Below are 24,086 nucleotides of genomic sequence, written 5' to 3'. Positions count from 1 at the left end.
GGATTGACAATAGTTCCTATTCATCATTTGTCTCCTCAGGGTGGCCCTTATCACGACATGCTGCACAGTATTTTAGGGGCCTACACTTGTTACAGACCTGACGTCGGCTATGTAAGTAAGCGTATATTTCCTCCTCTGGCCTAATAAAAGTATGTTATCTTGTGCTGCAGATGCCGCTCCTGACGTGCACAATAAATTGTTGTCCTAGTACGCCGTCTGTGCTGCAGAACTTGTCGTTCTCTGGTGTGTTGCTGATAGCGTCTCTCATTATCCTCCCTATACCAGGTACAAGGCATGTCCTTTATCGCTGCTGTGCTGATCCTGAACCTAGATACAGCCGATGCCTTTATTGCGTTCTCCAACCTCCTAAATAAACCCTGTCAGATGGCATTTTTCCGAGTGGACCATGGCCTTGTAAGTAGAACATTACTGTTACATTGTTGTATTAGAATACAATGTTGTAGATTGTTGCGATTCATTTTGAGGTCTATAAAATAAGGTTTACGGCCAGTGTCAAGCGAAGTGAGGGTACGCATGACACTTATAGGGAGTCTATGTCAACATTGACACTTTTTTTTTTTTAAGAAACACGTGTAGACCTTTTTCCATGTGTTGACCGTTGACCGTTGACCCTATTGACTATCTAGAAATAAACACCCGTACATAAAGATTCCATCAGTGTACCATGGTTCTATGATTCCCAATATAATAGTAATACCTTTAATATTGTTGCTTTGTCTTTAGCTGGCACCACCATATTGTGTAACATGGTAAATATTGTTAAACAATGCCACATTTTATGCAAATATCTGTCTAAGAAAATCATAGCACTTCAGGAAAACTTATCCTGGTGATCCGCTGTCAGGAGAACCGGTATACGTGTCAATTAACCATTCTATTAACATACTTGGGGCTTTATACGACCTTAACTTAAGAGCTATTTTGGTCACATATAGTGAAACTCCTTTAGAAAATGCTCTTTATCCAGTAGGATAATTGGTTGTGTGGAACTCTTGGTGGGACAATACTTTGTCTATCTCAGTGGTTCTCAAACTCTGTCCTCAGCACCCCAGACAGATTATGTTTCCCAGGTCAGCAAGGTGCACAGGTGTAGTCATTACTCACCGACACTTTAAAAAAAAAAATGGAGACCAGGAAAACATGAACTGACTGAGTTTGCAAACCTGAGGTGTACCTCCTTCACCAATTTAGTGAATGACTTTATTATTTTTGTAAATAATATGGTATCTGAACTATACATAGACTACGCCGTTACTGCGATTAGGGTGGCCAATCCCGGGATTTGGCCCCAATATTGCTGGGATTGGATTTCGGGATTAGACTAGTCTAATGCTGGGCTGCGTCTGAGCACTTGCTCAGACGCTGCCAGGCTGCTCCTGTTCCGGCTGTGCAGCTCATACGCGTAGCATGATGTCAGAGGTCACGCGCGTCACACTGTGCTGCCAACCAAACACGCCCCCGCAGTGCCGCGCTCTACAACCGGAGGCTCTTCGCTGAGAACTCGCCTGGCACTGTGACCAGGTTAGGTGTGACTCTGTGTGGCCGGGATAGGTTCGGGTCACACTCCGCAGGCCGCAGCACTGAACCCGCTCGCCGCCCGACTTCTCCCGGCTGCACAGTCCAGTGACACACTGACCTCCCTCTGGCGTCACACCCGCAGCCTGCCTCCATTACGCTGCCGCCTGCCCCACTTAAAGTAAGGCAATGTGGGGGAGAGGGGGGTGGTTGGCTTTTAGGGATGGGATACCCGGGATAAAGCATTTTTCGGTACTTGTTTCCTAGCACGGCCACACCGATTAAGATCGGGGTGATCGTGCTGAAAAAAATCGGGTCGATCGCATCGCATGCGATTTGGTCGCATGCGATGCGATCGACGCGACCGACCGATTTTTCACCCGATTTTTTTCATTAAATCCAATGTAAATTGGGTCCCTGGGACCCAATTTTACATTGGATTGAATGAAAAAAATTCCCAACCCCCCCAAATTCAAGCGCGTAAACCCCACCCCACGATAGACGGCAACCCGAAGCGTGGCGAGCGCAGCGAGCCCGCGAGGGGCGGCGGTACGCGTCCTCCGACCTTTTCATGCCCTACTTTCCACTAGGGCGTGGAGTGAGAATAGAATAGTGTGGCGAGCGCAGCGAGGGGACGCGGATACCTTCACAGGTAAACGCGTCCCTTCGCGGGCTTCACAGCTGTCCGCGTCGCCACGGACACCTGTGAAGCCCGCGAAGGGACGCGTATAACTGTGAAGATATCCGCGGCCCCTCGCGGGGCTCGCTGCGCTCGCCACGCTTCGGGCTCGGTGGCTCGCTGCGCTCGCCACACTATTCTATTCTCACTCAGCGCCCTAGTGGATAGTAGGGCATGAAAAGGTCGGAGGACGCGTACCGCCGCCCCTCGCGGGCTCGCTGCGCTCGCCACGCTTCGGGTTGGCGTGTATCGTGGGGCGACGACGGGGACATTTATAATGTGAAATGGGTCATATTGACCCATTTCACATTTTTTGAAATTTTTACACCATTTCAATGTTAAAATTTTTTTTAACATTGAATCCTATGCAAAAATCGGGTGCATCGCGTCGCATCGCGTCGGGACCAATGTTAATGGTCCCGACCGACGCGATGCACCCGATTTTTGTTTCCTAGCCGGCAAAATGGACCTGATTTCAAAAGAAATCGGGTCCATCGGGGTAATCGTGTCCCTTAATTAAGGGACACGATTACTTAAGATTGTGGCCGTGCTAGGAAACAAGTACCCATTTTTCAATCCTGATTTCCGGGATTTAAAATATGCCCTGGGAATGGCATCCCTAACTGCGATGTATGGCAATTCAGGTGGTACTCTAATTGGGGGTCCGTGTGCTAATGTCAACTTTTTCAGGTCATTGTGTCAAATTTTAGATATTTTTTTTATTTAAAGAATATTTGTTTGTCTCTCTTGGGATTCCAATATGTTTATCTCTTGTTCTTGCAGATGTTAACTTATTACGCAGCATTTGAAGTATTTTTCGAGGAAAATTTACCGAGGTTGTTTGCTCACTTCAAGAAAAATAATTTAACACCAGATATATACCTAATAGACTGGTAAGGAATGGGTGTCAAAATAGTTTTTCATGTTATTAAAATGTGGATGATTTCAGTGAACTTTTAATAATATTGGACAGTATATTAACTATACAAATTTCTGAAACCGGTCTTAAAATTTATATGCAATGACATTTTATGGCCATTCTAGTAGCGATTGCTTTGAACATTTAGCATGTATCTGGTTAATACATAATGTTTCAAAGATTGCTAGGCAGTGATAGGCTTGCAACCTTATAGGTAACATAAACTGTGTGTACAGATTGATAGGCTCATAATCTGAAAGGTTACAGAACATGAAATAACCCAGAATGTGTTCTTCTAGAAGTTTTAAAATATTTGACCTCTATTTATTGCCTTGGTCATTCATTGTTTGTTTTGTGTTGTAGTTTAATGATACAAAGAGATGAAATACTTTGTTACATGTTAACTTTTAAACCAGTACTTCATAGACAACTAACAATTATATACTTGTAATACTTGTCTAAGTTGTTTTTTTCCCTGAATTTGGAGAGATGTTTATCTTGTGTTTTTAGCCTTGTTTGCTCCTGATAATGATATAGGTTATGTGATCTATTATCTAGATAAGGGATTTTACTGTTGTTTTTGAGACCTATAAATAAAGTACAGTATAATGGGTACTTGTGAGTTATCCGGGCTGCCGATTTTTTCATCGCGCCCGAAATCGTGGGCATCGCGTCGGTCGTGGCCGTTATAAGGAGCCGCGACGCGATGCCCACGATTTCCCATAGACAGTAATGTTAAAAGACGCGATGGACCCGATTTCCCATAGACAGCAATGTTAAAATAAAATGACAATATGAAATTGTCCAATATGTTTTAAAAAAAAATGTTTCATGGCCCCCCACCACCGTTAACGCCACCCCGCTATTGACGCCAACCCGAAGCGTGGCGAGCGCAGCGAGCCCGCGAGGGGTGGCGGTACGCGTCCTCCGACCTTTTCATGCCCTACTATCCACTAGGGCGTGGAGTGAGAATAGAATAGTGTGGCGAGCGCAGCGAGCCACCGAGCCCGAAGCGTGGCGAGCGCACGTGGACACCTTCACAGGTATCCGCGTGCCCTTGCGGGCTTCACAGGTGTCCGCGGCCCCTCGCGGGGCTCGCCACGCTTCGGGCTCGGTGGCTCGCTGCGCTCGCCACACTATTCTATTCTCACTCCACGCCCTAGTGGATAGTAGGGCATGAAAAGGTCGGAGGACGCGTACCGCCGCCCCTCGCGGGCTCGCTGCGCTCGCCACGCTTCGGGTTGGCGTCAATAGCGGGGTGGCGTTAACGGTGGTGGGGGGCCATGAAACATTTTTTTTTAAAACATATTGGACAATTTCATATTGTCATTTTATTTTAACATTGCTGTCTATGGGAAATCGGGTCCATCGCGTCTTTTAACATTACTGTCTATGGGAAATCGGGTCCATCGTGTCTTTTAACATTACTGTCTATGGGAAATCGTGAGCATCGCGTCGCGGCCCCTTATAACGGCCACGACCGACGCGATGCCCCCGATTTGGGGCTAAATCGCGGGCATCGCGTCGGTCGGGTGTCCTTAACTTAAGGACAAAATCGGCAGCCCGGATAACTCACAAGTACCGTATAATGTATTAAAATGATAAATTATCCCGATTATTACCCAGCAAGACAGGTAAGCATGGGGGGCGGGGGGATTACTATAGCACCGCAGCCCCCCCGGCGCCCCCATATGCACAGCGCCCCACGACCGCGGGGGCTACGGTGCAATAGTTACGCCACTGGCCTTACCATTGAAACTTGCGCAAGCCCCATGGCAGTGTACATGCTCCATCAGTGTGTGGCCTCTAATGCGAGTAGCTGAGCGTGTGTACACAACTACTTCATGGACACGTCCATCAGACTGGCCAATCTACATAAGTCTTAGTAACCACCTCTCCATCATAATCATCATCCAGCAATGCCCAATATTATTGAGACCATGCGCTTCCAACCCTTACAGTGACTTTGTACGCCAACACCATGGGACGCAAGTGCTGTGCAACTTGTATCGACTTACGGGGTAGATGTATGAAGCCATAAAAAGAGTGGAGAAATTACCCATAGCAACCAATCCGCTTTAAAGTGACATTTATCAAGTGCATTCTATAAGTCGCTGATTGGTTGCCATGGGCAATTTCTCCTCTGGGTCACTTTTCCACCCTATTCGCTGCTTCTCCCACCTTAGACACATGTGCAGACCTTCGACCGTTTGTGTGAATCTCAGATAATGTTTAACCCAGGCTCGGGCTCCTAATGTGTTAATATAATCCATTGAAATGAGTCCATTGCGAAGTATAGCCATGTAGAGCAGGACCACAGCATTGTTACATTGTGCAGGCAATGTTGGGGAATTACTGTATATGTAGGGTAGAGATATCTGCTGAGCTAGAGTGGTTCTATAAATGTTGTATACTAAAGATAACACAAGGAAATGCAGTACTCGGGGTGCTTGATGTGTAGGTCTGTGTCAGATTGAGGAATGCAGACATGTCCTTGGATGCTTGTTTTTCGTATGTTTTTTTGATTGGTCCTTACAGTAAAGAAAATGGTATTTTATCATACTATTAAATCCGGTCTTTCTTCCCCAGGATATTTACCCTGTACAGTAAGTCTATTCCTCTGGATTTGGCATGCAGAGTGTGGGACGTGTTCTGCCGCGACGGCGAGGAGTTTTTGTTCAGAACTGCCTTGGGAATACTTAAACTTTTCGAAGACATTTTAACGAAGATGGATTTCATTCACATCGCCCAGTTTCTGACTAAGCTGCCTGAGGACTTAACCGCCGATGACCTATTCCTATCCATCTCCGCAATTCAGATGCAGAGCCGGAATAAGAAGTGGACTCAGGTACGGCTCAGTCTTGGGTAGCCTAGCTTCCGGACTCTTAAAGTAATGTTCAATAATAAGTTACAGACTATGCAGAAAACAAAATGTGAACTTTATTATCTGTAAAAGTTGGTAGGTGCTCGGCTTAGCAACTATTTGAATCGTTATTTTGTGGGGGTAAGTAATAAGTAACAATTTTTTTGTTTTTTGTGTTTTAGATTCTATCAGCACTGCAAAAAGATAACCGTGAAATGGAGAACAGGAGCCCCAACCTTAAACTCTGAATATGCCCTCAGGATGGGGTAGTGTTCCCCACGGGAATGTCACAGATTAGGTTTTCTTAAGAGACAGAGAACCAAGTTCTATTACAGGACTGTGTAAAACACTGGAATTGGCCTTAAATTATTGAAGTCGGTACTTTCTGACCAGCTTTACTCCAGACACTTTTCAACACTGTTAATCAGCAGGACGTTGTGGCTGATACGGATACGAGGATTCTGGGAAGGGGGACCGAGGTTGGCAAGTGTGGTCTTGATTACCCTACAGCACAAGTTCCAGCCTGTCCTGTAGGGTACTTGCATGTGCGGTTCTAGGGTTCCTTATCCACTGCAAAGAACAAAACAGGAATATTTAATTTTTTCGTGGACCATTGCTTATAGTGGGTAAACCTGGCAGCTCATGAATCCTACTGTAGGGAAAACGTCGGTTTCTTTATGAAAAGAGAATTTTGTAACCTAATTTTAAAAATCTATATATTTTATATATGTATATATAATATATGTATGTGTGTGTATATATACTCTATATGTATGTATATTATATGTATTTATATCTGGTCAATGCCAGCCAAAACTAAAATAAGTTTAATACTGTAGTACTACAACCATAAATATACCAAATGTAATGGACATAGGAGCTACCCAACAGATATATGTATGTCATAAAGTAGGTGGGTATGGAATTTGATGTTGTGAAGAAGCTGCTGATGCAGAAAAAGTAGATATTTATATTATTTTTTAATCCTTTTTATTAGAGATGTGCAGATACAGATTTATCTGCATCTCAAAACGGGATCTTATTGGCTTTCGGTGGTCACATGTTTTGGCTCCAAAACATGTGACAGCCGAGAAGCCAGTAATATCCCGTTTAAGATCCAGGGAAATCCAGATCTGCACACCTCTAATAAAAAGGATTAAAAAATACACTTAGAAAAGGCAATCAAGAACTAGACTCGGTCATGTACAGTAAGGAAAGTCCAAGTCACCATCGTCATTGGTGTAAATGTATGCAGGAGGACCAATCTGGCACATGTGATCCACACCCTTCCATACTGTACATGTGAGTGGTTTTTGTATAGTTCCAGTGTTTTTTTTTTTTTAATTGCATTACTGGATCTAAATTCTATATGCCCCTGTCCAGTTCTTGACATATATGTACAGTATGATTAAATACGAATGCCTGTCAACTGCTCAGTGGCCAGTAGGTGGAGGTACTTACTGCAAATGCTGCTAGCTCTGTGACCCACTGAGCAGATTATTCCACAGCTGTCCAATCCGCATTCTCGTCACAAATGTCGTCTGAACACTGAGATTCAATATTCTTGTGCCTCTTGCAAGAGGTAGTGACTGTGCACTGATCTGGCACTGGGGGTTTTTAAAATGTGGTTCCCCATAATGCACTGCTAGATACCTCATGTAACTTTACTTCTGGAACCCTTTTGTCAGTGGATAAAAGTTTGAAATGGTAGCATTATTTGGGTAACCTAAACTCATTGAAAGTCTAATGCTTAACCCTGCTGCAGATGGGCTTGGGTGGTAATGTATCCTGACCAATGTGATCCGTATATTTGACTCTTGGTAATGCAGGCCAAATAATATATTAATGTCTGTCCTGGCCACAGCACATATATGAATGTTTGAAAAACCTACTATAGTTTTTCCTCATTGTGAATACTGTAAGATTCCACTTGTTGGTCACCTGGTTTGATGACCTTGAAATATGGATATTTTATCATCTAGACCAGGCATGGCCAAACTGTAGACCTCCAGCTGTTGTGAAACTACACATCCCAGCATGCCTTGCCATAGTTTTAGCATTCCCTAATAGCAAAGCTGTGGCAAGGCATGATGGGACTTGTAGTTTCATAACAGCTGGAGGGCCATAATTTGGACATGCTTGATCTAGAGGGACCTGTACTTTTACATGTTACTTTGACCACAGATGCGCACATCCATAATCCTGTCGGTGAATTAGTTCGTCTCCACTGCAGATGAAAATCTCCTACTTAAGCCATCAAAGACGCAGAACTGTGTTTTATTTTGGTGTGTTAGCATATATTTTATACTGTGTAGGTATTCTAATATTTCTCAGCACTGGTGCTTGTTGGCTGCCAACATGCCAGGTTTTCTACCTAGTCTTACAAAAGTTACAAGAGAATTTGATGTGTTGCTTTTAATGAATGGGTTGATAATAAACATATGTGGGTAATTCTGAAGATGTAGAAGCCTGGATTGTTAGCAGGACAAGGCTGAGTAATAAGGAGGATCTGACTGCACCAGGAATTCCTGTTCCATAAGGAACATCTGGTTGGCCTCTGTAGAGAGGCAGTGGTGGTGTTACTAGTCTTGACACTGGGATAGAACATTTTATTTTTACAGGTTTGGTGACTAATTGGGATAGATGGGGCATTATCTGTATCTAAGGCACAAATCACTTATGGCACTTGCCCAGTTCATCTGCATGTATACTGTAATGTAGGCTCCACTGGATTGCAAGTCACTAGAGGCAAAACGTCCAAGTGAAGATCCACTTAAATTACAACGGTCTTGTAAAGTAATAGTATGGAATGAGTTCTGTACATATGCTGCGATCCATTGCAATCAGATATTTGTGTTGATCGTTTCATCATTCAAGTACACATTGGTCTAATAAAATCTCTAAATGGTTGCAATGGGTTTCAGTATATTTGTGAAATTTGTAGGGTTTTAATTCAGAATAATTCTGCCAGTAACTGGATTCTGTACAGAGACCTGTCCTTTCCCCTCCACAAATTTCAAGTGAATTCATTGGACCGCTTTCTTGTGACCACAAAATGGCTGCTTCCTGTAGGAGACTACCAAGACTCATTCCGCTGAGACGCAGACAAATCTCTTTTTTTATTTAACAGGCAGCTGCCATTTTGTGATAAAAAATAATCATCTTTTATGTTAAACTAAGCACTTTATAAATATTGGGCAAATGCTGGATTGGATTTTATGTTTTTCTAGTCTGTGATTCATATGATCAAATGTGAGTAAATCTGTATATCACCAAAGTTCATAATGACCTGCAATGTAAGGGTCAAGTACATATACATCCACACATACACTGTAATGTACATATCAGTCATGACACCTTTTTTATTGTCACTTTTGTGCCTTTGCACTATACTTGTAACCAGTTTTGGTAGATAAACGTGATTCTTTTTATTTATTCATTATCATTATTGGTTTTCATTTTGTCTGACTTTTTTACCACTCTTTGTATTTCTGTATGTGGGGCATGTCTAGAAGTTGCTGCATGAAAATCAGGGTGTGCAATATGCTGTAAGAGGTTTGACGACCGGCCGTTAAAGGCCTCCTAATCGGCAAGATGAAAAGTGATAAAATGGAGAGTGATAAACCACCAACCAATCAGCTCCTACCTTTCATTTTTCAAACACAGCCTGTGACATGGCAGGTAGCAGCTGATTGGCTGGTGGTTTATCACTCTCAATTTGATCACTTTTCAAGCTTGGTACACCTGGCCTAATGTGCTGTAATTACTGGGCCAATATTGGGGGTCTTTGTCAATGACTTCCAATGTCCACTATTGTAATGAGTGCTTGTAAAAATAGGTGATTAACACTGTAACAGTATGTACTATAATATAGCAAAAGCTGCAATAGAAATGGCAACGTATCTTCTAGCAATTAGTCCTGAGACTTCCACCTAAACACGGTCTTTGTGGTCAGCTTGGACTTTCTGATCATATAGAAGTTTACTACATCAGGCCTTGACCTGAATTTGGATCCCCAGATCTTTTTCATTAGCATTTGAAGGATGGTTTGTGTCAGGTCGAATCATGTGTTGAGGTAATGAGATGTGAAAGAGTTGCGGACGTGGCGCCATTGGCGATATAGGAAACCAATATTCTAGAGGTTACAGGTACCGTGGCTGTTACGGTCCTTATAACCGTGAAGACTGGTCTTTATTTTTATAAGCATCAAAGATTGCTTTTAATTTTGCATATGTTAAAAATGCACAACACTGATTATGTTCCCGTTTTTATTAATTTGAAGGTCACTAAGAAAGTGAATAAAAGAGCACCTTTTATCTGAACAGTCTGGTGCTTAATGCCGAATGTTGTCAAAGGTGATACAGATTAATATAAATGAAATACTATTCATATACGCGCAGGTCCAGCGTAGAATAAATGAGGACAAGCAAATTGTCCGTCTATGTTCCTCTATATGCTGTATTTAGTTGTGCATACTTAGAAATGGCTAATATAAATGGCTATATATATTTTTTTGTATATATTTTTTTGTGTAGTGTTAGAATAAAAAAACAGTTCTCCTACCGCTGTAATGCTCCACTTTGATGTTTGGGGGCTCGTGGGCTGTAAGAATTTCATTATGGATAGGCTCTAAATACAGTTTCTCTGGTTAGCATTATACCAAATTGTTATTTAAGGACCGTTTGTGTCCTAATCGATTCAGGGATCATGGAAAACAAGCAAACCACCAATTCTGTGTGTATATAACTGGTAAATATTTGGTGGATGTATAGCGCTCAAACTGTAATCATGATGTGGACTTATCCAGCAAATGTTTTGTTGTTGGTTTTTTGTTATGTCTGTCGCAGCCTTTTTTTTTTTTTTTTTCATCCCAAGTAATTTTAAAACACTGGGAGACCTGTTTAGAGGACTGGCGAAGACCTTTATCGTCTCTTGAAGAGTACCGACCAATCCGCTTCTATCTGCCATTTTACAAGCTTTGTTTAAAAGAGATAAAGTTTCTGTCATTTTTTCAAAGTAACCATGGTGGAGTGTCCTCCAATGCTGTATCCAAACTCAGTCTGGGAATCTGTTCTGTAGACTGAACCAGAATTCACTGCAGCAAAATGGCCGCCTGCACAGTGGGTATGCTTTATAGTTGTCTTAATAAATGGTAGAATTTAGGAACATAAAACACTTGGGGGTTCTAGACCATTTAAAGCTGCCCTGCCACATAAAGGAGAGGTAACAGGTACTATTTGGCCCCTAACTGCCATTTCCGTAGGCTGTGTTTTGTAAAAGCGGATAGTTTTAAGTGTTTGAGAGACAGCAAGTGAATGGGCGGTAATGTACCAAACAACCAGCTCCTAACTGTTGCTTTTCAAACACAGCCTAAAACATGGTAGTTAGGGGCTGATTTGCTGGCACTTCATCTTTTCCAGGCTTAGTAAATAGACCTACATCTCTCTCCAATTTTTCCTCTTCCTGGTTTGATACACCTGCCTGCAAGCTACATTTTTTTTAGTCATTTTATGTAGGACTCTTCTGGTTCTGTTCATGGCCTGAGCTGAAAACTAGAGGTGGAAAGGGAAAGGGTCTACGAGCTATAAAACCAAATGCAAGATGCAGCAAAGAGATTGAAACTTTCCATTGGTCCTCACGTTCTCGCCTTCCACACTAGCCTCCAACGTCCTTATAAACTGGTGTACTTAATTAATTTTGCTCTGTGTGGAGCAGCCCCTGGGCTCAGACTGTGGGACAGAAGAGCATGGTAAAATGTAACATTAAGGTGGCTTGTTCTAAATGTTTTTTCCATATTGGATATAAGGTTAAAGAAATAATACTTACTGGTATCATGTTAATGTGAAATCCTAACACATTAAAAAAGCAAAAATCTAAAAGGCAATTTTTTTTTTTTTTCTTGTGTGGATGTATGACCATGACCAAACCCAATGCAATGATGTGTGACATGTACAGTTATCTGTGTAGCGTTGTTTCAATTTGGGGGAAGAAGGTGTTCAGTTGTATTTTTGAAGTGTAAATATGGTTTTAGTAAATAAATTTATGTAAAAATTGTGTCTATTGTGTTAATGTCATTTACCCGATTTGAGTATAACTTTATTTTGTATTTACTTTTTTTGTGGGGGTGAAAGAACTTCTTCAAAACATAGGAGCAGGGTCCTTCGGCCTGGTCAATATTTGTTTTCTCGGTACTTGTGTATTATCACGGCGCCAACTACGGCATTTGCGTAGTGGGCTATTCACGGTAGTGAAATCGCATCGCATGCCATATTGTATGGCATGCGATGCAATTTTCCTATATAATGTATTCACTGCACTGTGTCAGTGTATCCATTAAAAAGATAGGGTGCGATAAAAAATCGCATGCCATTATTGTATGGCATGCGATGCGATGGGGTGCAATAAAAAAAAATCACATTGCATGCCATTATTGTATGGGATGCGATGAGATATTGGTTCTGATTGAACCTATAATGCCATTTAATGTCATTTATTTTGCCCCCATTCCCCCCCCCCCACGTCATCCCGAAGTGTGGCAAGCGGCGGTGGTACGCGTCCGACCAACATTTTCATACCCCCACTTCCACATCGGCGTGGAGTTGATTTTATAAAATGTGGAGAGCGCAGCGAGCCACCAAGCCCTGCGAGGGGACGCGAACATAATACGCATCCCCTTGCGGTGCTCGCAGTACTTTTTTGTTCTGGTAAAGGCAGAACCACCTCTAGCAGCCAGGGGCGGATCCAGGATAAAATGACAGGGGGGGCACCATGATGAAAGAGGGTTTAGGTGGGGGAGGGGCGGTGTTAGTGGTGCCAGTGTACATGCTAAGAGAGCAGCAGAGAGAGGGTGGGAATGGGATTAAAAATAGGCCCTGGCATTTAAAGTACGCAGGCCCACCATGGTGACAAAAGTGAAGGATGTAGTTGTACGCGCGCCGAAGGTGCGCTCCGTAAAATGGGGTGTGGCCATTCAACAGGGGGCGTGTCCTTGAGTGTAGTGTACAACACCATATACAACTTCAACACATTATGCAACAAAATACTAGACCCCTTTATACTTGCCCCTTACACATGATGCCAAATGGAATGAGCCAAAATTCACATAATGCCACATGGATTGTGTCAAAATTCACATCAAGCCACACTGATTGAGCAAAAATTCACATAATGCCACATGGATTGAGCCAAAATTCACATAATGCCACATGGATTGTGTCAAAATTCACATAATGCCAAATGGATTGAGCCAAAATAAACATAATGCCACATGGATTGAGCCAAAATTCACATAATGCCACATGGATTGAGCCAAAATTCACATAATGCCACATGGATTGAGCCAAAATTCACATAATGCCACACGGATTGAGACAAAATTCACATAATGCCTCATGGATTGAGCCAGAATTCACAATACATTTCATAAACAGGAACATTGTCCACCAAAGGCACGCATTAAACATTTACACCATAATGTCCAGTACACGTTAAGTTACACGCCATTATGTCCATTATGTATTATGTCAAACACCATAATGTCTATTAAAAATTATGCTACATAAGTGCTGCTTATCTACATGCTCATTGCCAGAGGTTCCATGCTTATTGCCATGTGGGATTACATGCTCATTTCCAAGGGGAATACATGCTCGCGGTAAATGGGGGACAGCCGCCAGGCAGAAGTGATAGCCACTGACAGTAGCAGAGCCTGGCTGTATTCAGAGCACTTTTTGAAATAATACCCCTTTCACACCAGAAAATGCATTCCCAGGTTGGCCCCTTTTACACCAGCCTAGTCCCTGCATTTTCTGGTGTGAGGGAGAGAGAAAACCACCCCTCCCCCCCTTTAACAAGTTATCTTATATAACCGGCTATATCTTCGGAACCAACTGAACCATTTACATGAGACAAGTATCATATTGAAGAACTTTTGAGTGGGCTTTGAATGATTTTGGTCCAGTGAAACTGGAACGTTTGGTTCCAGAGTAATCTGCCCTCAAAGAACATGAACAGCCATGAAATTACATTTCAAAAATAAAAAAAAATAGTTTACACGTAATATCTCTGGAAACGATTGACCGATATGGACGAGCCTGGTATCATATTGAAGGCCCAGCGATTTGGAATTGAATGAGATCAACCACAAGCCTTTATGATGCCAGGGGGGGAACTGGCAGCCATTGGAACCGGGTGGGGGTCGGAATTGACGGGTCCCATATTATCCTATGGGGAAAAAACGTTACAGCTTTGCCAGGCGATCTCTCTGGTTCCCGGGGGGCTAGAGACACGGGGCTGGGCTCGTTGGAAAGCCCTCGTCCTCAGCTACAAAATGAAATGACAGGGGGGGGCACGTGCCCGGGTGCCCCCCCCCCCTGAATCCGCCACTGCTAGCAGCTAATCTGCAGTATTGCTGCTCTGTAACTTAGCCCACAGCAATCCCTTAAATATGTGCTCTACTTTATCCTCACACCATACAACTCCTGCCTGCTTAATCTGGATATTCTTCCATAAAAACATCACCTTTTTGACATCGGCAAAAACATTCACTGTAACCATTAATGCTTGAACTGTCAGTCTTGAAAATGCCCAGCTGTACCTTTTAATGCCTCCACCTGTCCTGCACTTCCAATGTCAGTAAGGGCTTTATTCTTGTTCACTCTTTCTGACAAAATCCTTCTTAGATGGGCAAAACCATGTGCACTGCAGGTGGGGCAGATGTTACTTGTGCAGATATAATTAGATTTAAGTGGGGTTTTACTTCAAAGTGAAATCTATATTGCAGTGTAAAAATAACGCAGCCAGTATTTACCCTGCACAGAAACAAAATAACTCACCCAAATCTAATTCTCTCTGCACATTTTACATCTGCCCCCCTGCAGTGCACATGGTTTTGTCCATCTAAGAAGGAATTTGTCAGAAAGAATGAACTAGAATAAGGCCCTAGGTGTCTCCCAAGGTTCTGTTCTTGGCCGTCTTCTTCTATCTCTCTATACGCCTTCTCTGGGTAAGCTCACTTTTATGCTGATAATTCTCCACTCTACCTCTCCTCCTTTCCTGATCTCTCTCTCCCTCTGTCCTCACTCATTTCCAACTGTCTCTCTGCTATCTATTCTTGGATGAGCCAGCGCTTTCTTAGGACAGTATTCAATGAGGATAATCCGCCCTGTTTCACGGCGAATTTGTGCTATTTTCGCGTTGGAAGGTGATTTTTTGGGTGAGAAAGTGAATCGCCCTATTCAACGTGCACTTCTCGCCGTCTTTCTAAGTGATTTTCGCCGTGTAGCAAATCGCCATCTTTTCATGGTGAATTGGAAAGGGAACTTTTAAAATAGAGTTGTTGTTGTTTTACATTTGGTGTCAAAAAATCAGGAATTTTATTTAGTGAAGGGGCATGCTATTTTTATTAATGTGCTTATAGCACATGAATATATATTTAATTAAAAATATATATATATTTAATTTAAAAAAATATATTATTTTTTTTACACAGAACAGGGGCTGGGAGCCGAGAGCCGCTCGTTAGATATTCATATATTCACTGCACCCGATCATTACATATGCACGATCGGGTGCAGTGAATACCTGGTCCCCTGTTGGCTCTCCCGGGGGGCAGCCTGTGCTGCCTGGCTCCCGGGGAGCCCACCTCCCCCCCCCCCCCCCCCCCCCCACATATGTTCTGGGGCAGGCAGGGAGACTTCCATCTCCCTGTGGCGTCCGCCGCAGGGGTTCACACTCGAGGAGGAGGACCGCGAGCCCCTGCGACATTGAATAGGGGGGACAGCGAGGCTGTGGAACGTGGCGAGTGTGCAGCGAATCCTAAACAGGATTCGCTGCACGCCGTCAATATTCTCATTGAATACGGCCCTTAGACTTAAAATGTCTAGGACTGAACTGATCATCTTCCCACCCTCCCGCATAAAATCCAACCATCTTTCATCCTAACTGTCTATGCTCACTGCTACCCCTTCTGTGTCACTCCTGTCTGTCTTACCCTCCCCTTTAGAATGTAAGATCTCACGAGCAGGGCCCTCTCTCCTCATGTTCTTAGAGTTTATACATGTCTGCCACCCTGATAGCGGCAATGTCCTGTCCCCTGATGTCACTATCCTTATTTACCAAGTACTTGTCCTAAATTGTCTTGTACTGTCATTCGTTATTTGGTCATTTATGTATTGTTAGGCGCTGTGGAAACCTTGTGGCGCCATATAAATAAACGATAATAATACTTTCCAAATTTATATATTAAAAAAAAAGGACAAGTGTTGCTCCTCACCCCCTATGGGGTGATTTTAAGTGTTGCGCACCGACAGAGCAAATCATGTGTTGCTTCATTTGGGTAATCACAGCTGCCAGAGTCTAGCATTACATTCATGTTCCATTATTATGTACTGGTAACTAATCAACTATAAAAGTCGCGTACAGCCGTAGACAGTACTTGTGGTAGATACAATTGCCATGGTCTATGATTCTACCGGTCCTAATAATGCTTATTAATAATACAGATATTTATGCTCACTTATAAGACTGGGCAGAAGGCGAGTGAGCGCAAAGAAACCAAAGAAAACGTTCTGATAATGAAACCAATCATTTAGCTTTTAATGTCCCAACAGTCAGAATTCCAGGTCGTTTTCCTTCCATTCAACAGGAACTTGACAGTTTAAATTCAATGTTCTGACTGTCAAGTGTAAAAACAGCAGTGAATTTGACAATCGGTGTCCGTTTCCGACAAAACAGACCCGACTTGTTTTAAAGTTGGATCTGTTTTATTTCAAACACCGTCGTCAATGCTAGTTGACACTGCAGCATTGAATAGGCAATGGCCACTATTTCCACCGGCAGAAAGAGCGGCCGGGATGGAATGCCCCCCTAAAGGTCTTTGACACTCTTTGAACAGAGCAAGCTCAGTGCCATATTCGCTATCAAAAACATTGGTATTTTAGGCGGGGGAATAAAGCCGGCAAATTACTTGCCAATGTTGTCAAAGGATATAGAATTGTCTCTAATATTTTATCACTTAAGTCTCAGAATAACCATTTATATAATACACCAGATATAGCTGACGCTTTTAGGGAATATTAAAAATCTTTATATGCTGCTACTACACATTATCCAGTTACAGGCTTGAAATTTATTTCCACTGTGGGTGGATCTATGATGACGATTGATGAACAGGATTCAGTTATGGCACAAATGAGACGGCATATGTGTTGACCATAATTTATAATACGCAGCACCTAGACCATCAGGGCCTGGAGTTTTGCCATTAGGTGGCATAGAGAAATAAGTTCCCCCACCTCTGCATGACCACTTTAAGCCCTTCCTAGTCTTTTATACATGCATTTACTGCAACTGACTCTCAAATACTGCTAATATGTGTGTGAAATCTGTGACAGCCAGGCAGAGAGCGGCGGGCTTCCTGGCTGTAGACACAGGGCAGGTCCGTGGCTATTTTAAAATGTTACGATGGCTTGCCAGACAATCAAAGCTCACGGACCAGCAGCCAATCAGGTGCCACCACTGCCACTCCTGATTGACTGTCAGACTGCGAGCTCCAATTGGCTCACAAGCCAACCTGAGATTTTAAAATAGCCACAGACCTGCTCTGAGTCTGAATACAGCTGGGCAGCCCAAAGCTCTCTGCCTGGCTGTCACCGCTTTCAGTTCTACCCAGCTGGCGGCTGCTGTCGATACCACGAGTGCCAGCATTTCACTCCCCCCATGGCAACAAGCATTTAATTCCCTCTTGGCAATGAACATGTAATCTCCCTTGGAAACAAGCATTTAACTCCCCTGTGGCAATGAACATGTAATCCCCCTTGGTACTGAGCATGAAGCCTCTGGCATTGAGCATGTAGCCCTTGGCATAAAGCATGTAGACAAGAGGCACTTATGATGCGTGACGTCACGCAGTGCACGCACCTGCTCCAGGGCCCACCTGGCTCTCTCTGTGTGGGCAGCGCAGTGGCTGTGTGCATCCTGCTGCTTTTTGTGAGTGCGACATGGGTGGCATAATGCCAAGTAATCGTCACGCAGGTCACGCGCCGGCCTGTGTTCTGTCCATGAGGTACAATAAAACTCATTCCTGCACACACCAGCTCTGTCTGATTGCGCGAGTGTCAGTGAGGAGAAGGGGACACTGTCACCTCACAGAGCCCTGGGTATGCCCCCACAGCGGCAAAAATGTGTCTTACATAGGGGAGTGGCTTGCTGGAGTGTCATACCTGCCAAGCCATTCCCCTTTCCCCAAGGCCACTCCCCCCGTATAGCAAATGCATACCTCCAAACATGACCCTCTCCAGGAGGGACACAATGCTCTGCTCCTGAACTTCCCTCTTAACTTATGATTGCCATCACCCGGTAACAGGTAACGGATGAGAAAGGTGTTTCACCACAGGTGATGATAATCATACAGCAAAAGGGAAGTCAAAGAGCAGAGCGTTGTGTCTGTCCTGGAGAGGGTCATGTTGGGAGGTGTTCAAATGTCATATTCATTTGGAAACTTTGACTACTGGTTTAGTGAGATGGACTGAAGGTTTTCCCAAATTGTCACTGAAAATTATTCTAACATAATTTATCGTCATCATTTGCAGAAATTCATTATCAATTACTACATCGGCCTTATATTGCGCCTAAATTACGACTCATAAAGTGTGCTGCGTTTGATTCTGATTGTTTTAAATGCCAGCAATCAGCTGCAGACTTCATGCACTGCATGTGGCGTTGTACAGAAGGTCAAAAATGTTGTGTAAATGATGTCCTTAAAATATTATTTCAGATAACTCCTGAATGGTCATTGTGGGATATTCAGGCTATATTCTCAAACATAGGGGGTGATTCAGGTCTGTATGCTATATAGCGTATTCGGCCCGGGGACCAATGTGTCGGATCTGCGCATGCGTACCAGTGAATATACGTATGAGCTGGTGCATGGGGACGGCCAGTGTTTCCTGGGCGTGCCTGCAAAAACAGTCGGTGCACCCGGAAAAATGCTGGGCGTCCCCATGCAAATGCAGGCGTGGTGAAGCCTGCAGGGGGCAGGCGGCTGACGTCACATGTCCATCTCCGGCCCAGGTAAGAGTCAGATCAGACTGACATTTATCTGCGAGCGGGCAAGAAAAAATCATATGATGGTTGGCGACCGTCGAATGATTTTTTAGTGTCAGGATACACATCTATTCGCATACGGGCGTGGGTATTCATTCAGCGATGGAGGCGGGCATTCGCTTCCCTGGTGGGCGGCATTTACCCACTCGCTAAGCAGCAAAAGAACGCTGTTTAGCGAGCAGGTCTGAATTAGGCCCATAGTCTTATAAAGAGGTTAATAAATAAATGACTACTAACAAAATTTGCAGCTGTCACAATGGATCTCTGCAGATACTGTACCTTGTCTATATCACTATTGATGCCTATAGTGGCTTATCCGTTTCATATGGATTGGCTAGAGACTTCCATTAATAAAGACAAAAGAGTGGAGAAATGTATGTCCATATTACTACCCTACATTCACACCCTTGATCAATCCCCCCAAAAACACAACTATCCGATCAGCAATATCATTAACTTTGTGGGATAATTTAGAAGTTTTTTCTTTAGGTAAACCTCCATTTTGAATATTGTTTAAGTATAAAGCTGCATACACACTGGGCGTTTTTGCCTAGCATGAATAGACAGCAATGATAGGAAAAATCGCTGGGCTGAAATATATACATACAGTATATATATATATATATATATACACACACACACACAGTGGTCAAAGTGACATTTAAGAAGTATTTCCTCTGTCATGCTTGCATCTCCCATTCCCTCCTTCCCTGCACCTCTCTGTCTCTGTCACCACTGCACCTCTCACTCCCTCCACCTCTCCATCACCCTGTACCTCTAATTCCACATTTACACCAAAACTGGGGACGCCGGTGAATTCGGGCCCTAAGCCGGCGCTCGGAGATGACAACATCTCCAAGCACCGGGAAACCCGCCGACCGTCACCCCCGCAACGCCGACCGACATGCTGGGGGCAAGCCCAGCACCCAGGTAAGCTGCTGTGCTGCCCCCAGCCTCCGTGTGCCCCCAGCCTCCGTCCATGAGGTGAATGGATGCCCCACACAGACATCCATTCAGGGCCGGTGCAAAGCACCGGAGCGCCCCAGGTGAGTCGGGGTGGGGGCGCCCCGGCGCTGGGGTACCTGTTGCGCCGTCTGGGGAGCGGGCAGGGGGGTCCAGGCTGGCATCTGACAGGAGCCAGCCCTGCAGTGGTGTCCTTGCCACGCGGGTACCTCCTGCGGCGCTGAGTATAAAGCTGGCCGTGGTGGGGGGTCCCTTCAGTGAGTAAGAAATCACTAGCGCTATGCGGCAGCGCGGGAAGCACTTGTTTTGAAAACACCGGCCGCACGGCGCACGCTGATTGGCTGAATCTCAGCCAATCAGCGTGCGCCGTGCGGCCAGTGTTTTCAAAACAGAAGCACTTCCCGCACCGCCGCATAGCGCTAGTGATTTCTTACTCACTGAAGGGACCCCCCACCGCCGCCAGCTTAAACTTTATACTCCGCGCCGCAGGAGGTACCTGCGCAGCAAGGACACAAATGCAGGCTTCAGTCAGAAGCCGGCAGGGACCCCCTTTGCACGGGGGGCGAGGGGCAAACTGCCGTCCTCCAGTGGCCGGCGCCCTAGGCAAATGCCTAGACCTGCCTAGTGGTGGCGCCGGCCCTGCATCCATTCACCTCTGTTGCTGCCTGCATAGTACTACTGCAGACAGCAGCGGAGGCTGTACGCAGCCCCTGCCCAACCTCCGGACTGACCTCAGGGCACTGCGGTCCAGAGGTTGGGGCTCCCTGATTGGAGGAAATGGGTCCCTGGGTCAGATAACCCGGGTTACCCATTTACACGGCCCCTGACTCTGGGAAAGCCCCATGTCGACCCTGAACATTTGCCGGGTCGGACACCGGGTAACAGGACCCGGGTTATTATTTTTTTTTGCCCTTTTACATCAAGCCCCAGCCCGGACTGGAGCGGCAGTAATCCGGGTCGCGGCTCTGGTGTAAAAGGGGTATAAGGGGCGGGATGCAGTTAAAATCCCGGCGGTCGGGATCCTGGCGTTCAGAATCCCGACACCGGAATCCCGACCGCCGAAATGCCAACACATTCTCCCTCCTGGGGTGTCCACGACACCCCTGGAGGGAGAATAAATTAGTGTGCCGAGCGTAGCGAGGCACCGGGCCCGCTGCGTGGCGATCCACGTCCCCCCCTTGTCGGCATTTCGGCTGTCGGGATTCCGGCGTCGGGATTCTGAACGCCGGGATCCCGACCGCCGGGATTCAATACTGAATCCATAAGGGGCATACACTTGGGGAGAAGGGGGCCCGGCCAGAGGTTTCTGCATGCAGGCCTCCTCCTCTCTTAAAGTGCCCCTGGCTGATACATACTTTATCTCAGTCCTCTTTATCTCTCTCCAAGATTTAGTACATTGATCCCATAGGTTATAAGCACAACTGGGGCAGTCTGTGAGGTGCATGGTAACAGACAATTCTTCATTTTAAGATAGAACTGATGTGAGGGAATAAAACAGTGTGTGAAAGTGTGTAATGTATGTGGGTGCCTTAAAAATAACAGTTAATAAAGATAATGAACACAGACACATTGGTAAATGCAAATCGACTCCATAAGTATATTCCAACAATACTAATATAATACAAGCCACTTTCAACATGACACATTAATAAATACAGAATACAAAACAGGGAGAATAGGCTGTATATACTGTATATGGTGATGTATATACTGTATATGGTGATGTGTATATATAGACTGTATATGATATGTATAGGCTGTATATGATGATGGTAATGTATATGATGATGTATATACTGTATATGTGTGTGTGTATATAGGCTTTATATTATACTGTATATGATGATGTATATGATAGTAAGTAGGCCTACAGCAATTTTAAGCACATACAATTTCAGTGTATAAATTTCCCTATTTCACTGGTTTGAAGTTTGTTTTTTTCACACTCCCTTCTGCATGCAATTTGTCTTTGTAATCATTATCCCCCCTTTTTCTCCCCTCCGGGGTACACACCTTGTAAGTTATTATACATTTATTCACATACTTCGGAGAGCCATATGTGTCAGCTCCTCCGTTAGACCTCTCACTCCGATCACTAAGACTGGAAGCACAGTCACCCGCCCAAGTCGGGTCCTAACCTCAGCACCACTTCTCCACTTGATATAGTGGCATCACGTATATGAATCACCCCAATCTGCACTCACTGACGTCTTCCCCATTAAGGAATTTTTATGACATCTGCATATCACTTATCATTTAAATTTATTTTTATCACATCCCTATCCCTCAGAGTGTCAATAATACAATGCACTCATCAATATTCATATTATGTTTCTTAATTATGTTGGTGAAATAAAAAATAATAAAAAATAAAAAATATTTCCTGGTCTCAATCGATATATTAATACCAAAGTACTACTTTTTTCACCCCTTTTTCTCCCATTCTTTCCTTCTGTATGAATCGTTATTAAACACCTGTAAACGATTCACATTTCTCAGGATATGACTAATTTTAATCCTACACACTCATTAAAATCATCTCTGTTGAAATTACAAGAGTGTAACAACCATAATACTTCTCTACCAAATGGTGGATGATACTGGTGTTTTAACACAAACCATCAGATCGCATATACATATAAATACAAAAACAACTTATACTATATATTTCCTAAGCTCCATGGTGAGCATACAGTTGAATCCATTAGCGCACGCAGGGGGGGTTTCCGAGTACCCAGAAAACCCGCTAGAAGTCTAAGGGCCCTAGGCTGAAAGCTGAGGGTCCCCTCTTTCCATGGGTACAAGAATTTTAAAAATCGGCCCTTGGGAACCGGAGATATCTTACTTCAAAACAGTGGTCCCCATCCAAGCCTGTTAATTGCTCTTCCCAGTCAGATATTTCAGGTTCTGTCTGACTTTTTTGAGGGTATATTCCAAAATCTGGGACTCTCCCCCTTTGATGGACACTAGTAGCTTGTCTCTACTATTCCCATAACCAGAGATATCAGCCTTCCAGCAGCTGGTTACTGCTCCAGCTCCACACACCTGGTATGTAGTTTTATATACTCCTTGGCAGATTGCTCTGTCTCCTGAACTCTGATCCCCTAGTCCCCAATACCATTTGGTAGGTGGGATTCTCTAGTTTTAAATTCCATTAAAATATAAGAAATCTATTTCCTGGAACTGGAGATATCTGCAGTCAAGCAAGCTGTCCTCCCACCAGAAAATTATGAATAATAAGCCCACTCCACTATACACCACTCCTCTGCGTATTAAACATCCTCTACCACCCTGGAAGTTATGTATCAGGGCCCCTTCATTCAGCCCAATGCCCCCTTCTACCACCCCATATCCCACCATCTGTGCAGTAAAGGGGTAATTAGTGGAAATTACTGATCCAGGCCCTACATGCTGAGCGGTTGATATAATACCCCTTACCACCTGCGGGACATCAAAGCTTCCCCCACCCCTACCGCTGGAGGATTGATAGGGGCCCCAATACATTGCTATGCCCAGGGGCCTACACTGCTGTTGATGCCCCTGTATGTGTGTGTATATATATATGTGTGTATATATATGTATGTATGTATGTATGTATGTATGTGTATATATATATATATATGTATGTATGTATGTATATATATATATATATATATATATATATATGGCAAGCGGTCATCTATTAGAATGAACTTAGGTCTACAGTCATTAGGTCGACCCCACTAGGTCGACTGGCAGGAAGGTCGACCTGACTTAAGGTCGACATGGGACAAGGACGACATGACTTAAGGTCGAATTTGCATAAAGGTCGACATGGGGAAGGTCGACTGGTCATAAGGTCGACATGGGGTTTTTTGAACCGACGTGCCGACAGGCGGTATTTCATGCCCTACCATCCACTAGGGCGTGGAGGAGGTTATTAAAGCTGTGGCGAGCGAAGCGAGCCACCGTGCCCGAAGCATTGCGAGCGAAGCGAGGGTCCGATTCTCATTGCCAACTGTGTCCATGTCGACTGTGTCGTC

The 24,086-nt window shown here is 44.2% G+C and overlaps 1 protein-coding gene across 3 annotated transcripts in view; it reads left to right on the top strand.

The window, feature by feature from the left end:
- TBC1D14 (TBC1 domain family member 14) overlaps positions 1-12,051 on the top strand; it is a 77,254-nt gene extending 65,203 nt beyond the window's left edge. For all 3 annotated transcript variants that reach the window (XM_083155246.1, XM_083155257.1, XM_083155265.1), the window contains 5 exons: positions 40-111; positions 286-414; positions 2,999-3,108; positions 5,724-5,982; positions 6,180-12,051. In XM_083155246.1, coding sequence (XP_083011372.1) covers positions 40-111; positions 286-414; positions 2,999-3,108; positions 5,724-5,982; positions 6,180-6,245 — 636 coding nt within the window. In that variant the 3' untranslated portion in view covers positions 6,246-12,051. The remainder of the gene's footprint in view (positions 1-39; positions 112-285; positions 415-2,998; positions 3,109-5,723; positions 5,983-6,179) is intronic.
- The last annotated feature ends 12,035 nt before the right edge of the window (positions 12,052-24,086 follow it).

The sequence above is a fragment of the Crinia signifera genome, chromosome 1 (genome assembly GCF_055691185.1).
Source record: "Crinia signifera chromosome 1, ASM5569118v1, whole genome shotgun sequence".
NCBI lineage: Eukaryota > Metazoa > Chordata > Amphibia > Anura > Myobatrachidae > Crinia > Crinia signifera.
This window is presented reverse-complemented; position numbering and strand designations above follow the sequence as displayed.